The sequence below is a fragment of the Rhinoraja longicauda genome, chromosome 12 (genome assembly GCF_053455715.1).
Source record: "Rhinoraja longicauda isolate Sanriku21f chromosome 12, sRhiLon1.1, whole genome shotgun sequence".
Classification (NCBI taxonomy): domain Eukaryota; kingdom Metazoa; phylum Chordata; class Chondrichthyes; order Rajiformes; family Arhynchobatidae; genus Rhinoraja; species Rhinoraja longicauda.
Window position 1 is genome coordinate 31244167 of NC_135964.1, and position 13889 is coordinate 31258055.

General features: G+C 38.8%; 2 protein-coding genes across 2 annotated transcripts in view; one reads left to right on the forward strand and one right to left on the reverse strand.

The window, feature by feature from the left end:
• The window catches only part of tpt1 (tumor protein, translationally-controlled 1), a 224401-nt gene that overhangs the window by 157690 nt on the left and 52822 nt on the right, over positions 1 to 13889 (reverse strand). The window lies entirely within an intron of this gene.
• gtf2f2a (general transcription factor IIF, polypeptide 2a) overlaps positions 1 to 13889 on the forward strand; it is a 73349-nt gene that overhangs the window by 18280 nt on the left and 41180 nt on the right. The window contains exon 5 of the mRNA XM_078409378.1: positions 8846 to 8878. Within this exon, the coding sequence (XP_078265504.1) occupies positions 8846 to 8878 (33 nt within the window). The remainder of the gene's footprint in view (positions 1 to 8845; positions 8879 to 13889) is intronic.

Sequence of the window (13889 nt, forward strand, 5' to 3'; positions counted from 1 at the left end):
ACTGTTTTGTGAAGCATCTAATCTTCAGATTACCTGCAACGTTATTTATCATTCCCAGTCACACTTTATTTTATCTATCTGTCTGTGGCTTTCTGCAATGTTATAAGACACTCAGTGAAGTAGAAGGAACATCACCTTCCTTCTACACACATTGCAACATTACAGACTCTGGATTTGAATGCTACAAATTCTTCAGTTCTTTTCTCTGTCTGTATCTGAGTTGGCCATGTTATCCATGTGTGATATAGGCTCAGTTTTGCAGCTATTACTTTCTCTTATGTGTTCTCGCACTATAACTGCCCTCATTTCACATATTTTACGAACAAATAAATATATTATTGATTGTAACTGCCCCCATTATTCCAATGACCAGATTCACAGGACATTATCACCAGGACATTGCTGACTTCAACTTTTAGATCCCACATCCACCTCTTTCAAACACCTCTACCTGGTTTTATTTGTTTGAACAATTCAGTTTCAGTACTGTCCAGTTAGGAAAAATAGATTCCATGTGAAGACAAACTCTATAAACCAAATGAAATGTACTGCAATTCCTTGGTGGGGAAAGAATTTGATTTGTAAAGCATTTCCAAACGTAGTTACATTGAGTTAGTCTCCAGTTGGGCAATGATATATGTGAATATTGCATTCCCCCCCAGCCCCCTCTCCATTTTAAAGTCATATATGATCTGTCTGTAATGTATTTCCTTCATAGATTCCTCCAACCACATTTACCACAAGATTGTCTTCGTTGATGTGTTGGTGATACATTCCTTTCCCACTGAAGCAAATATCTAATTACAACATTGACAAGTTAATTCAGTTTTTGTTTTACATAGGAATTTGTAATGGGAAAAAAAAACAGGAAGTACATGATGGGTGTAAGATGTTTCACACATTAATTGACTCTACTTATGTTGGAAAGCTGGAGATTGATAGGCTTGTAATGGAGAGGATGAATAATCAATAGCTTAGTTTGGGGAGTACTAGTGGGTCCTAGTATTGCATGCCATCTGATTCGGCCTGAGGCCATGGTCAGCTTAGATTTGTCGTGGGGGTTATTGAACTTGATGCAGCAGGGCCACAACACGATAGATTTCAACTTCTCAATGTTTACCTGCTGGGTGTTGCACTGAGAATGCCAGGAAGCAACGTGACAATGAAGAGGTCACGAGAAATAACAGAGAGGTGGATTTATGTAAAAATATAGTAGCTATACCAAAAGAAAGCTCTTTGATAGATTACCTACCCCATCTCCCGGTTAGAAAAAAATGCATTTTATTTCATTTCCTTGTTTTTATTTTCCCCATAACTATGTGTCATTTTCTTTGCCATGGTTTTTTTATGTGTCACCTTTCAAGTATTTCTGAAATCCAGCTATACCATATTCACAGCCTGTCCCCTTTGTTGCTGCTTGAAAGACTTCAATAAGGTCAGTCAAATATGACCTGCCATTTAGAAATATGAAATAATGTTTCTCCAAATTTTCAAGTATTTTTATTTCGTACTCTAGGCTGTTTTGAGGTTGTAATTTCTAAACACCGCTCTTTTTCCTGCTCTTTTTGTAATTGCCTTTTTTGGTCTCACTCTACATTATAACTTCATTTTTCCACATTCTCTGTTGTATTTCTCTTATCAGGATAGAGAGAATAGGTGTGCTGGAGGAAACAAAAACAAAAGGATTGTTCATGTATCACTTTGGTGGACACAGGAAACAATCACAATAAAGCAAAGAATTTGTTAAGTGATCTGAACAATCATGCTCTAGAAAGAAAATGTGTGTGGGGTGAGGAAAATCCCAGCGGGAATCATAGGTCAAATGTTAATTATTTCCTGTAAGCATATATAATATCACAAATTACTCTTAAATGAGATCCAAAAAAAAGTTTCTGATAATTAACCTTGTTTGCATTTCAATGATTCAATGTTAATTGCTTTGATTTATGGACTATTGTATAATTCTGCAGTATAGGCTAGACAAAGTAATCACATCCTGCTGCCCACATATTGACGGCTCAGTTATTACAGACTAAATTGCCTTCTAATTTATTGATGTTTTCCCAAAGAACAGAAGAAAGGGCATAGATAGACAAAATAAGCTGGACTAACTCAGCGGGTCAGGCAGCATCTCTGGAGAAACCGGATAGCTGATGTTTTAGGACGTGCCCCAAGGCCATGTTTAAAATTGCAGGGATTGCTACTGAAGTCTGGAGTTTAACTGCTCCAGAATGTCATGGACAGCTATCCAATTATTATGCAGGGAACCTTTTATCTTTGATCATCTTATCTTAGCTTGTTGATAGTTGTCATGGCTTTTCTTTTTTTTAATCTTAATATCTTATTTAAAAATTATTTACCTTCACATTTATCATGGTTTATCTAGTAGGATAGGAAAAATGATCAATTCTCAGCAGCGCCGGATTCGATCCTGACTACGGGTACTGTCTGTACGGAGTTTGTATGTTTTCCCTATGATCATGTGGGGTTTCTCCAGCTGCTCCAGTTTCCTCCCACACTCCAAAGACGTATATGTTTGTAGGATAATTGGCTTCTCTAATTTGCAAATTGGTCCTAGTGTGTTGGATAGTGGTAGTGCATGGGGTGATTGCTGGTCGGCATGGACTCAGTGGGCCGAAGGGCCTGTTTCCACGCTGCATCTCTAAACTCTAAAAATCTCTGAGTGAGAAAAGTTGCCCCATGATTCCTTTTTATCGAGTCCACATCACAAGATTAGAAATTGTTCAGCCAGAGCTGAACACTCTTCTCGGCATCTGCATACAATGGCGTCTTGTGCTTCTTGTGCGTGGTGGTGGAAAGATTGGGAGAAACAGGGCCGCGACATGATCACTCTTTCCTTCACCCCGCTCCATGATCGAATAGGTTCCTATTGAATTTTGCCCCTCTCACCTTAAATCTATGTCCTCTGGTTTTTGATTCCTCTACCCTGGGTAAAAGACTGTGCATTCACCCTATCTATTCCCCTCATGATTTTATACACCTCTATAAGATAATCCCTCAACCTTCTGCGCACCAGTGTTTGAGAGAATGAATATGATTGGAATAGACAATAGACAATAGAAAATAGGTGCAGGAGAAGGCCATTCGGCCCTTCGAGCCAGCACTGGCATTCAATGTGATCATGGCTGATCATTCTCAATCAGTACCCCATTCCTGCCTTCTCCCCATACCCCCTGACTCCGCTATCCTTAAGAGCTCTATCTAGCTCTCTCTTGAATGTATTCAGAGAATTGGCCTCCACTGCCCTCTGAGGCAGAGAATTCCACAGATTCACAACTCTCTGACTAAAAAGGTTTTTCCTCATCTCTGTTCTAAATGGCCTACCCCATATTCTTAAACTGTGGCCCCTGGTTCTGGACTCCCCCAACATTGGGAACATGTTTCCTGCCTCTAACGTGTCCAACCCCTTAATAATTTTATACGTTTCGATAAGATCCCCTCTCATCCTTCTAAATTCCAGTGTATACAAACCTAGTTGCTCCAGTCTTTCAACATATGACAGTCCCGCCATTCCGGGAATTAACCTAGTAAACCTACGCTGCATGCCCTCAATAGCAAGAATATCCTTCCTCAAATTTGGAGACCAAAACTGCACACAGTACTCCAGGTGCGGTCTCACTAGGGCCCTGTACAACTGCAGAAGGACCACTTTGCTCCTAGACTCAACTCCTCTTGTTATGAAGGCCAACATTCCATTGGCTTTCTTCACTCCTGCTGTACCTGCATGCTTCCTTTCAGTGACTGATGCACCCAGATCACGTTGTACGTCCCCTTTTCCTAACTTGACACCATTCAGATAATAATCTGCCTTCCTATTCTTACCACCAAAGTGGATAACCTCGCACTTATCTACATTAAACTGCATCTGCCATGCATCCGCCCACTCACACAACCTGTCCAAGTCACCCTGCAACCTCATAGCATCTTCCTCACAGTTCACACTGCCATCTAGCTTTGTATCATCGGCAAATTTACTAATGGTACTTTTAATCCCTTCATCCAAGTCATTGATGTATATTGTAAATAGCTGCGGTCCCAACACCGAGCCTTGCGGTACCCCACTGCATTAGGAATGCAGCCACTGTTCAACAGAAAACTGACCCAAACAATAAAGACCTTCTATTACCTTTCTAGTGATATTGGTTAAAGGAGATTGAGAATCTTGAGAACACTTTCTCTTCCCTTAAGCAAAATTACAGGATTTTTTCACGAACATCTGAACCATTTCCACAAGCAGATGGCATTGAAACATGTTTAACACATACTGAGAAATGACACCTTCAACAGTTTCTTGCATCAAAGTCTAAGGAAAATATCATACTTCTAAGTGCAGAAAATTTGAGTGCAGGTTTGAGAAACAAAACTTTAGGACCACAATGTGTATGGAAAAATACTGATGTTAGCAGTCAGCTTAAACAGTTCCTATAACATAGACCAGCCTATGAACACCCACAGTTGTCTGGACAGGCTCTTGGTTTTTTTTTGTAGCTGAAAAAGCTCGCTGACAAACATCTGCCTTTCCTAGTTGTATTTGTAAGCCAAGCTGGCAAACTGATTATATTCTTTGTAACTATGCGGTCCATGTTTTTATCGTTTCCAGGTTTATTTTTTTTCAATTTCTTCCTTGCTCGTGTCTAGACACGAATACAAGACTTTTGGCAGAGTGTTCCAGCTCCTACTTTGCCATAATCCCTATATTTGTTGGCTTCCATTTGAGTAATACTCATAAAGCAGTTCCAGAGTCCTTCACTTTGACTGCGTTCCTGTTGCCTTGGCTCACCTTCACCATGACACCTTCTCCAGTTCTAAATTCCATCTTGCACCTATGATCCTCTGTAACTGACCTCAATATTCTATTCTTTCTACTGAGTAATCAATGGCTATCTGAATCTATTTGAATTCTCTGCCCGAGAACTCCTTTCCCTAACCATTATTTGAAGTTTCTCAAAATACTATTGAGGCCTTGCTATGAGTCATTTATACCAGGGGTGGAGGGTTAGTTATGAGAAAACTCACTGGATTGTGGCTTTCGTCCTTACAACAAGAACGAAAGAGGTGTGTAAAATAATTATAGGATCTGTTTTTTTTGGCAGATAGCTTTCAAAATAGGGGCATGGATTTAATTAGTAAAAGGGTTAGTCAAGGAAGATCTCTTCAGCCAAGGAATGTTGGGGATCTGGAACTCATTGCCAGAGAAGGATGAAAGTGGCAGAAACTCTCAACATGTTCAAACAGTTTGACTTGATTTATTTATGTATGGCATATCTGATCAGTTTGGATAACATACAAAACAAAGCTCTTTACTGTACCTCAGTATACGTAGCAATAATAAACCTCAATCTCAGGTACTTAGATGATCATTTGAAAAACTATAACTTGCAAGGCAATGCTTGAAGAGGGGGAAACTTAATGGCTCTATTCTAAGCTGTAGTGGTCATACAGACGTTAGTTGTGACCTCCTGTGCTTTGAATTTCTATGATTCTTTCACCTCTCTGAAAGACAGGTTTTGTTGAGGGTTCTTTATAAATATAACCAGTCTCCAAAGTCAGCTTGAAAATCACAAATCTGCAGATGCTGGAAATGTGAAATACTAACAGGAAATGGGGGAATACACCATCTTTATAGAGAGAAGCAACATTAATTTTTCAGGGCTATGACATTCCCTGAGATGTAGGGAGAGGTAGAAAGCAAATGTTTTAAGTCTGTAGAGAAGAGAGGGGCAAAGAACAACAGTGGAGACTGAGTGAGACAATGAAACAAGTAGTGCTGAGGTATAATTAAGGCTTATTAGTTTCAAATTATTCTGTCTGGAGGAACATGAAATACAGGTAAGGGTGCTGTTTGCTGGGAGCTATCTGTAAGCCAATTTTTTTATAAGTCAGAAGCATTGATTTTCTAGAGCAACCCATATTTTATTTCTCTACACTGTTGCTATTTTTTCCTTTTATTGAATAATCACCCTTGCATTACCACAATTAAACTAATCGCAAGTATCCTGTATCCATTCATTAATGCATGCTATGAAACATTTTATTATTACTAGCTGGAAAAATGTTTTGAAAATATATGGAAGAGTTTGCATAAAGTCAGGTTTGTGTAAGTCAGAAGAGCCCTATACAAGACATATGGATCAATTAAGGGATATGGGATTAGTGCAGGAAGGTGGCGCTGAGGGTAAAATTAGTCATGATCTCATTGAATGACACAACAGGCACAAGGGAATTACTGATCCATCCCTGCTTTTATTTCTTAATTCATATGTTCTAAAGCAATAAATGAGGGCAGAAGAGAGGAAAATAAAAAGTAGAATTGTGGAAGAAAAAACTCTACAATTAGAAGAAATCTGAAATAAAACCAAACTCTGGAAATATGCAGCAGGTCAGATAGCAACCATGACAGGAGAGGAAGTGCAGAATTAACATTGCAGGTATAAAGTGCAGGAGGAACTGGGTAGGAAGGAACTGCAGATGCTGGTTTAAACCAAAAATAGACACAAAAAAACTGGAGTAACTCAGCGGGTCAGGCAGCATCCGTGGAGAAAAGGAATAGGTAACATTTCGAATCTGAAGAAAGGTCTCGACCCGAAATGTCACCTATTCCTTTTCTCCAGAGATGCTGTCTGACCCGCTGAGTTACTCCAGCTTTTTGTGCCTATCTTCAGTTTAAACCAGCATCTGCAGTTCCTACATAATTCCTCAGTGAGTCAGGCAGCATCTGTGGAGGGAATGGACAGACGATTGATTCAGCTCCAAGAAGCTTCAGCTCTGACCAAAATGTTATCTGTCCATTTCTTCCACTGATGTAGCCCTAACTGTTGAGATCCTCCAGAATTTTGTTCTTTGCTCAAGATTCCAGCATCTGCAGTTTCTTGTGTCTCCGCCTGACGTTACAGGTTGATGTTCTTACAGGTTGAAGGTCCTACTTCCATGTTCTTTAATTCTAACTGGTTGAGTCACAGATTATTTATTTAGTCACTCTTTTATGGCACATGTTGCACCTACCAGTGCACAAATTGTTTGTCATATTTGTTTATATAACATAACCTATGCTTCAAAACAAATATATAGTTGGTTGGAATTTCCGAAGGATATGAAAGAACCATTAAAACCTGTTACTAGTTTGATAACACATTGTAGACATAGTTTCTATCACCAGATGGGAAAAAAACCCATGCATTATCATATGCTGGCATTATAATTTTTTATATATTTAGATTTTATATGATGCATAAAGATACAAAACACCAACTGTACATTTCCCTCCGCATATTCTGACTACCCAGCTGAGTTCCAACAGCCTCTCCCTTTTTTGCTACAGATTTCAGTAAGTGCAGCATCTTGTGCATCTTCCATAAATTAATTAGAAATAATTATTTCTCATAAATACTGATTGCTAGGTCTAAACATTTTAATAGTGAGGAAGTGTTCATTATACTGTAAATATGTCAGGCCTGGTGTGTTGATTTGAATATGTTACTAATTGCAATAGTCTTTAAATCTATCTGTCATTCAGAAACATCTAAAGACTATTAAAATAAAGTATTGAAGAATGAAAATCAGCTTTTGGAGTAATGATCAACAAACAAATAGTATATAATTAAAAACATTCATCCAAAGCAAAATAATTAAAAATTGACTTTCTTCTTTGTCGCATAATCCATTGACCTACAATAATCAGTGAGTACTCCTGTACCTTCCAAGTCACATCATATCTTGATTTGGAAATAGGTTATTGTTCTATTGGGGATGGGCAATAAATGCTCACCTTGCCCACTTTTCATATGTGAATAAGATCAAATCTCATTTTGGCACTAGCAATCTTTCTGTATGTAAAACATTAATTTAATGATATTTTGTCGTGGAGTATTATTTATTTCTACTTTCTGCTAACTTCAAAATTAATGCGGCCTATTCTTGAGATTCCTGGTAATTTTTAAACAATTGGATTTGCTTTATATGAGATCCTGGCATGAATCTTAAGGCTAGTGCTGGTGCAGCACGCACCCAAAAATCCGGGCACTGACCCAGCTATTTAAAGTTTGTCTATGTTAAAGCAAGATAAATCCATGATAGAGCTTTATGTTTAGGCGCAAGGTAACTGGTTAATTATGTTGAATATTACTCAATCTGAGACATAAATGCAAGTGTTCTTCGGGGCAACATCCTACGTCCGATCATCTGATTACGTTATCCATAGAAATTTCAGTTTATTTTCTCCCTCCCTTCCTATCATGATGTGAGAAGAGAGTTGGTCAATATGTTCCCAAATTACAGACCCCAGCAACCCCAAATTTCTTCACCACATCATACACATTAGTGTCCTTTCATCAGTGCCGAGTCAAAATCACAGAATTGCTTTCTGTCTGCCCTGAGGAATTACCTTCACCTTGTGGACAGCAGTATAAAGAGGTGAACCACCACAACTTTCAAGAATCTGAGGATAATAAGGTAAAATGTTTTCTCAGTGATCCCATATCCATAGATCACACAAATTTGAAAAAAAATGAAACCTGCTGCTTCTCTATCTATTTGTCATAAATTGAGATCAGGCTTCTGAAGGATCAAACCATGATTCTGAAAGCAATTTGAGGCAGGTTATTTATATAAGATCTATTGTGTTGACATTTTAATGATTAATATTATAACCTACAGTTCAGAGTAACTAAACAGAATTCTGAATTTATAAATTAATTGTGATCCAAATCGCTAAATGTCTTATTTAGAAATATTTTCCTTCTATTTTTAGAATTGTTTTCTTGTATTTTTTTTAATCTATACATTGTAATAGGGTAATATTACAAAATTATTTTTATATCTTGTGCAGGACAGTCAGAAGAGAAATCTGATGGCAGCAATGGTAAGTGTTATTGGATATAATAAATATTTCCTCATGGTTCACTGTCAGAAAATAAATGAATCCAACAAAGTTAGTCATTAAGATTGTTTTTTTTAATAGCTTTTCTGGTTTTGTTAACGCTATAAATAAGAACTCAAGAAGGTAATCAACATTGTTCTAACAAGGAAATTCATAAAATAAATTTGGAGCAAAAGTAAACCCGATTTGCCAAAAGATTTTCAGAAAATGGAAACAACTACAATCACTGTTTTCCATGTTATTTTGAGATCTCTGTTGGGCTGGATAGTGGGGGAAATTTTCTGGAATTATACTTGTAGACTCACTAGTGATCAGCTTTAGTCCCATTGAAGAAAACTTGCAGCAGAAAGTGTTCCATTGTGTGTAGTGGTATTTTGGCATTATTGAAGTAAATGGTAATGTGTATTTGGGACATGGGGAAAATTATCATGAGAAACTAATATTTGAAATGGGATTTTTTTTTTAAACTGTTTGCTTTAATTCTTATCTGGAGATTGAGTTCCAAGGTACTTTCAGCCTCCCCTTGCTTTTGGCTCCATCTGCCTTTTTTTGTCTGCCTTCATCGATTATCCATCTATCTCTGTCTGCCAACCTCCTCCCCTGCCAAGCTCAATCTGCCTATTATCCTTCACCCGTCCTCGTTCCACTAATCACGTCTGGTTCCTGCCTCACCACCCATCTCTTTATACTGGCTCTCTCCCCTCCCCAGATGCAGCAAACTTCAGCAATTCCCTTCTCCCTTCTGATGCTGCTCAACTTGCTGAGTTCTACCAGCAGATTGTTTGTTGCGACTACATAACCTAATAGCTATGGGCATCCTATTTGCAAAGCTTGGGTAATTTCATGCTGGCTTTTATTTTACATTTCTAACATTTTGAGCACATTGATTAAGGCTGAATTTCTTTTTAAGAGTTGAATGTATATAGTACTTTATCATACCTCAAATGTTTCAAAGTGCTTTATATTCAAAGAATTAATTTTGAAAAGAGATGACTCAACTTATTCATTTATTAATACAGGAATACAGAGCTTTATTGTCATTCGATATCGAGATACCGAACGAAATTACATTTTCCAGCAGTCACAGAACATTAAAAAAAAAGAACACAAGACACACGACCCCAACACAAACATCCATCACAGTGACTCCAAACACCCCCTCACTGTGATGGAGGCAACAAAACTTCCACTCTCTTCCCCCATGTTAAGTTAAAGTAAATCATATTGATCAAATGATCATTCAATTTGTTCAGTCACGGTCAAGCCACATGTGTTGGGAGCCATTTTATGCATCTGGTTGTGGACAGTGCACTTGGGATGTTTTATTCAGATACATGGCGTCAGAAGTAGAATGCTAAGTTTTTACCTTCATATATTTGGCCAATTATCCTTTTCTTACGAAGGTTCTGACAAAGGTTCTCCGACCTAAAACGTTGACTCTGTTTCTAATCTCACAGCTATGGCCTGATCTGGTGTGTATTTCCAAAGACTGCAGTTTTTTTATATTAACTTTTATCCTTTTCAAATAATCAACATTGGGCTCTTGATGGTTTCAGATTTTTATGTTTGTATAAATTGAACACTTTTAAATTAAGGCACTTAACAGATTGACACATAAATAATGCTGTGTTAAAATATCAGCTCTGAGACATTATAACATACATTTTATTTGAATTAATAGACTTTAGCAGTTAAACTGATCCATGACATGCCAGAGTGACAATCTGGAATTTTAGAAAATTAAATGTCTATCGTTTGTCATTACTGCCTCTTTGTTTCCAGTCCTTCCTATCCTCCACCTGCTGACATTCACTGTCACTTGCAACCACCTGTGCTGTAAATCTTCATGCCAACATACATTCACACTTTCTGCCTTTATCTCCACTCTCTTTAATGTTCTCTCTCCTCTTTGATTATCTTTGATGCTCTTTCTCCTGATCTCTTTATCCTTTCCCTTTAATGTCCAGCTTCTGTCTCCTTTGTCCCCGATGCTCTTACCCTGACCCCTGGCCCTCTTCCTTTGATGCTCTCTCTTATACCTGTTCCATTAATGCTTTTTTCTCCGAGCTGTGTCTCCTCTCAATTTATATTTTCAGATTCCCTGCTTTTATCTCTGATTTTCCTGCTTATTTGTCTGTTTTCTAATGAATGTCAGTGCCTGGGCTTTGTTTCTACTCTTAATGCCTCTGGCTTCGCTTTTTCATGCTGAGTCACTACCTCGTCTAACTTTAATTTGCTAGCTTTTGATATGGATCTTCTTGAAACAAAGATGAATTCCTCCTTCACTTAATGTTTTCTCCTCTTTCTGTTCACATAGGTGCTTTTGACCCATGCTGTCTCACCTCCATCCCCAGTTTCACTAAGAGCTATGTATTCTCTGAGATCACTCTGTGGATGAGATAGAATGGATAGGAATCTTCCGTCTTGCGAACTATCTCTTTCGACATTGAATTTCTCCTCTCTTCCATTCATTACAAATCTTTTTTTGTGCCTTCCTACCTTTTCACATTTTCCCTGTGTCGTATTATATTTTTAATATAAAAAGAGAAAAGCAAGTCAGGCAGCAACTGTGGAGAGATAAATAGAGTTATGTTTCATTTATGATCTTTCACCACGTTTCCATTTTTTTTCAAATTTGAAGAAATGTAATTCTGAAAATGTAAAAGAAAAGATTCTCTTTCTACAAATATTATCTGACTTATTGAGTATTTCTGCATGCATTTTTGTAAGAAGCAGAACATTTTCTGCTATTGAGGGCGTGCAGCGTAGGTTCACTAGGTTAATTCCCGGAATGGCGGGACTGTCGTATGTTGAAAGGCTGGAGCAATTAGGCTTGGATACACTGGAATTTAGAAGGATGAGGGGGGATCTTATTGAAACATATAAGATAATTAGGGGATTGGACACATTAGAGGCAGGAAACATGTTCCCAATGTTGGGGGAGTCCAGAACAAGGGGCCACAGTTTAAGAATAAGGGGTAGGCCATTTAGAACGGAGATGAGGAAGAACCTTTTCAGTCAGAGAGTGGTGAAGGTGTGGAATTCTCTGCCTCAGAAGGCAGTGGAGGCCAGTTCGTTGGATGCTTTCAAGAGAGAGCTGGATAGAGCTCTTAAGGATAGCGGAGTGAGGGGGTATGGGGAGAAGGCAGGAACGGGGTACTGATTGAGAGTGATCAGCCATGATCGCATTGAATGGCGGTGCTGGCTCGAAGGGCTGAATGGCCTACTCCTGCACCTATTGTCTATTGTCTATTTTATCATATCATATACATACAGCCGGAAACAGGCCTTTTCGGCCCTCCAAGTCCGTGCCGCCCAGTGATCCCCGTACATTAACACTATCCTACACCCACTAGGGACAATTTTTTAAAATTTTATTTATTTATTTATTTATTTATTTATTTTTACATTTACCCAGCCAATTAACCTACATACCTGTACGTCTTTGGAGTGTGGGAGGAAACCGAAGATCTCGGAGTAAACCCACGCAGGTCACGGGGAGAACGTACAAACTCCTTACAGTGCAGCACCCGTAGTCAGGATCGAACCTGAGTCTCCGGCGCTGCATTCGCTGTAAAGCAGCAACTCTACTGCTGCGCTACCGTGTATTTAAAATACATTTTAAATAGAATGATGCTAAAAGATGCGATGGAGGGACAGGGAAATGTAATACAAAGGGAATTGCAGACGCTGGTTTATACCAAAGATAAACACAAAATGTTGGAGTAACTCAGCGGGTCAGGCAGCATCTCTGGAGAAAATAGATAGGTGACATTTTGAGTCGGGGCCCTTTGTCAGTATTTTGTCTATCTTGAGTAAACAGGATCCTAGGCTAGAATATTTAGCTCCACATTGCCTGTTATTTTCGCCATTTAAGAGTAAATACACATTTGTAGTCCATTTTGATCCATCTGCCATTTTTAAGGTGGCATAGTGGTTCAGTATTCTCTTTATGACTGTTGGTGTCCTCTGGGTGCATTGGTTCCTACCTACATTTAAAAGTCGTGCAGGGTGGATATGTTAATTGGTTACTGTAAAGTATCTCTTGCATAGGTGGGTGGCAGGAGCATCGGGGTTTAGTTGGTAACTATATATGAGAGAGATTCATATATCGAAAAAAATAAAAGGGATTCATGAAATTATTCTTTAAAAATAGCATAGATTTGATGGGCCAGTTTGCCTCTTCCTACGTCCTGAAAAAATGTGGAAATATTAGGAAGACCTATATAGCATCTGATGTAAATTGCTGCAGGAAGTGTGCAGAACTGACAGCTGGTGGCATCAATCAAAGATTTGATAAATGCACAACAGTGCTGGGAAGTTGAATCTCAACAATGTCGCTGATACAATGCCTTCAGTTCTTGTGGGCAACAAATCCCATGTTTGAAAGCAGAACCAAAGTTCTACCCTATTAATTATGTTATTTATGGAACGTGAATTACTTGCAATGTGTTGATAATTTACTTAGAGAGTGTTGGTTGGATTTAGAATGGGTTAGTCATTTTCCAGACCTCTTGGCAGTTTTGAGACTCCACAATAAATGATTTTTTTTAAAAAAAGGGGACTGTGCTTTGACTCAAGATTCAACAAATTGCTGTTGCGCCCATACATAAATGCTGTGGTGACCTATTCACAAGGGGTGCAACATGTTCGAGACAGAGAAGTGGACAACCTGCCAGAAGAGTTGAATTGAATACTTTTTGTCACGTGACAAGTCGCAGTGAACTTCTTTGCTTGCATACCCAAGGTATGCAAATAGTTGCCCATAAAGGGCGCTTACAAAGTTACAAATTCCCCCACCTTAGTTCTTTCTCACCCCCCCCCCACAGCGGTCCCCCAACGCCAGGTCCTCCTTTGTTCCTTCCCTCGACAGCGGCATCCTCACTTCCACGTATCTGTCCTCGTCCGTCAGTCGGCGCCATCATCGGCCGCCACACCGGCCTTTCCACTAAAGCTGCCGGGTCTTCACCGGACAGCTCCGCGGTTGGGCAGA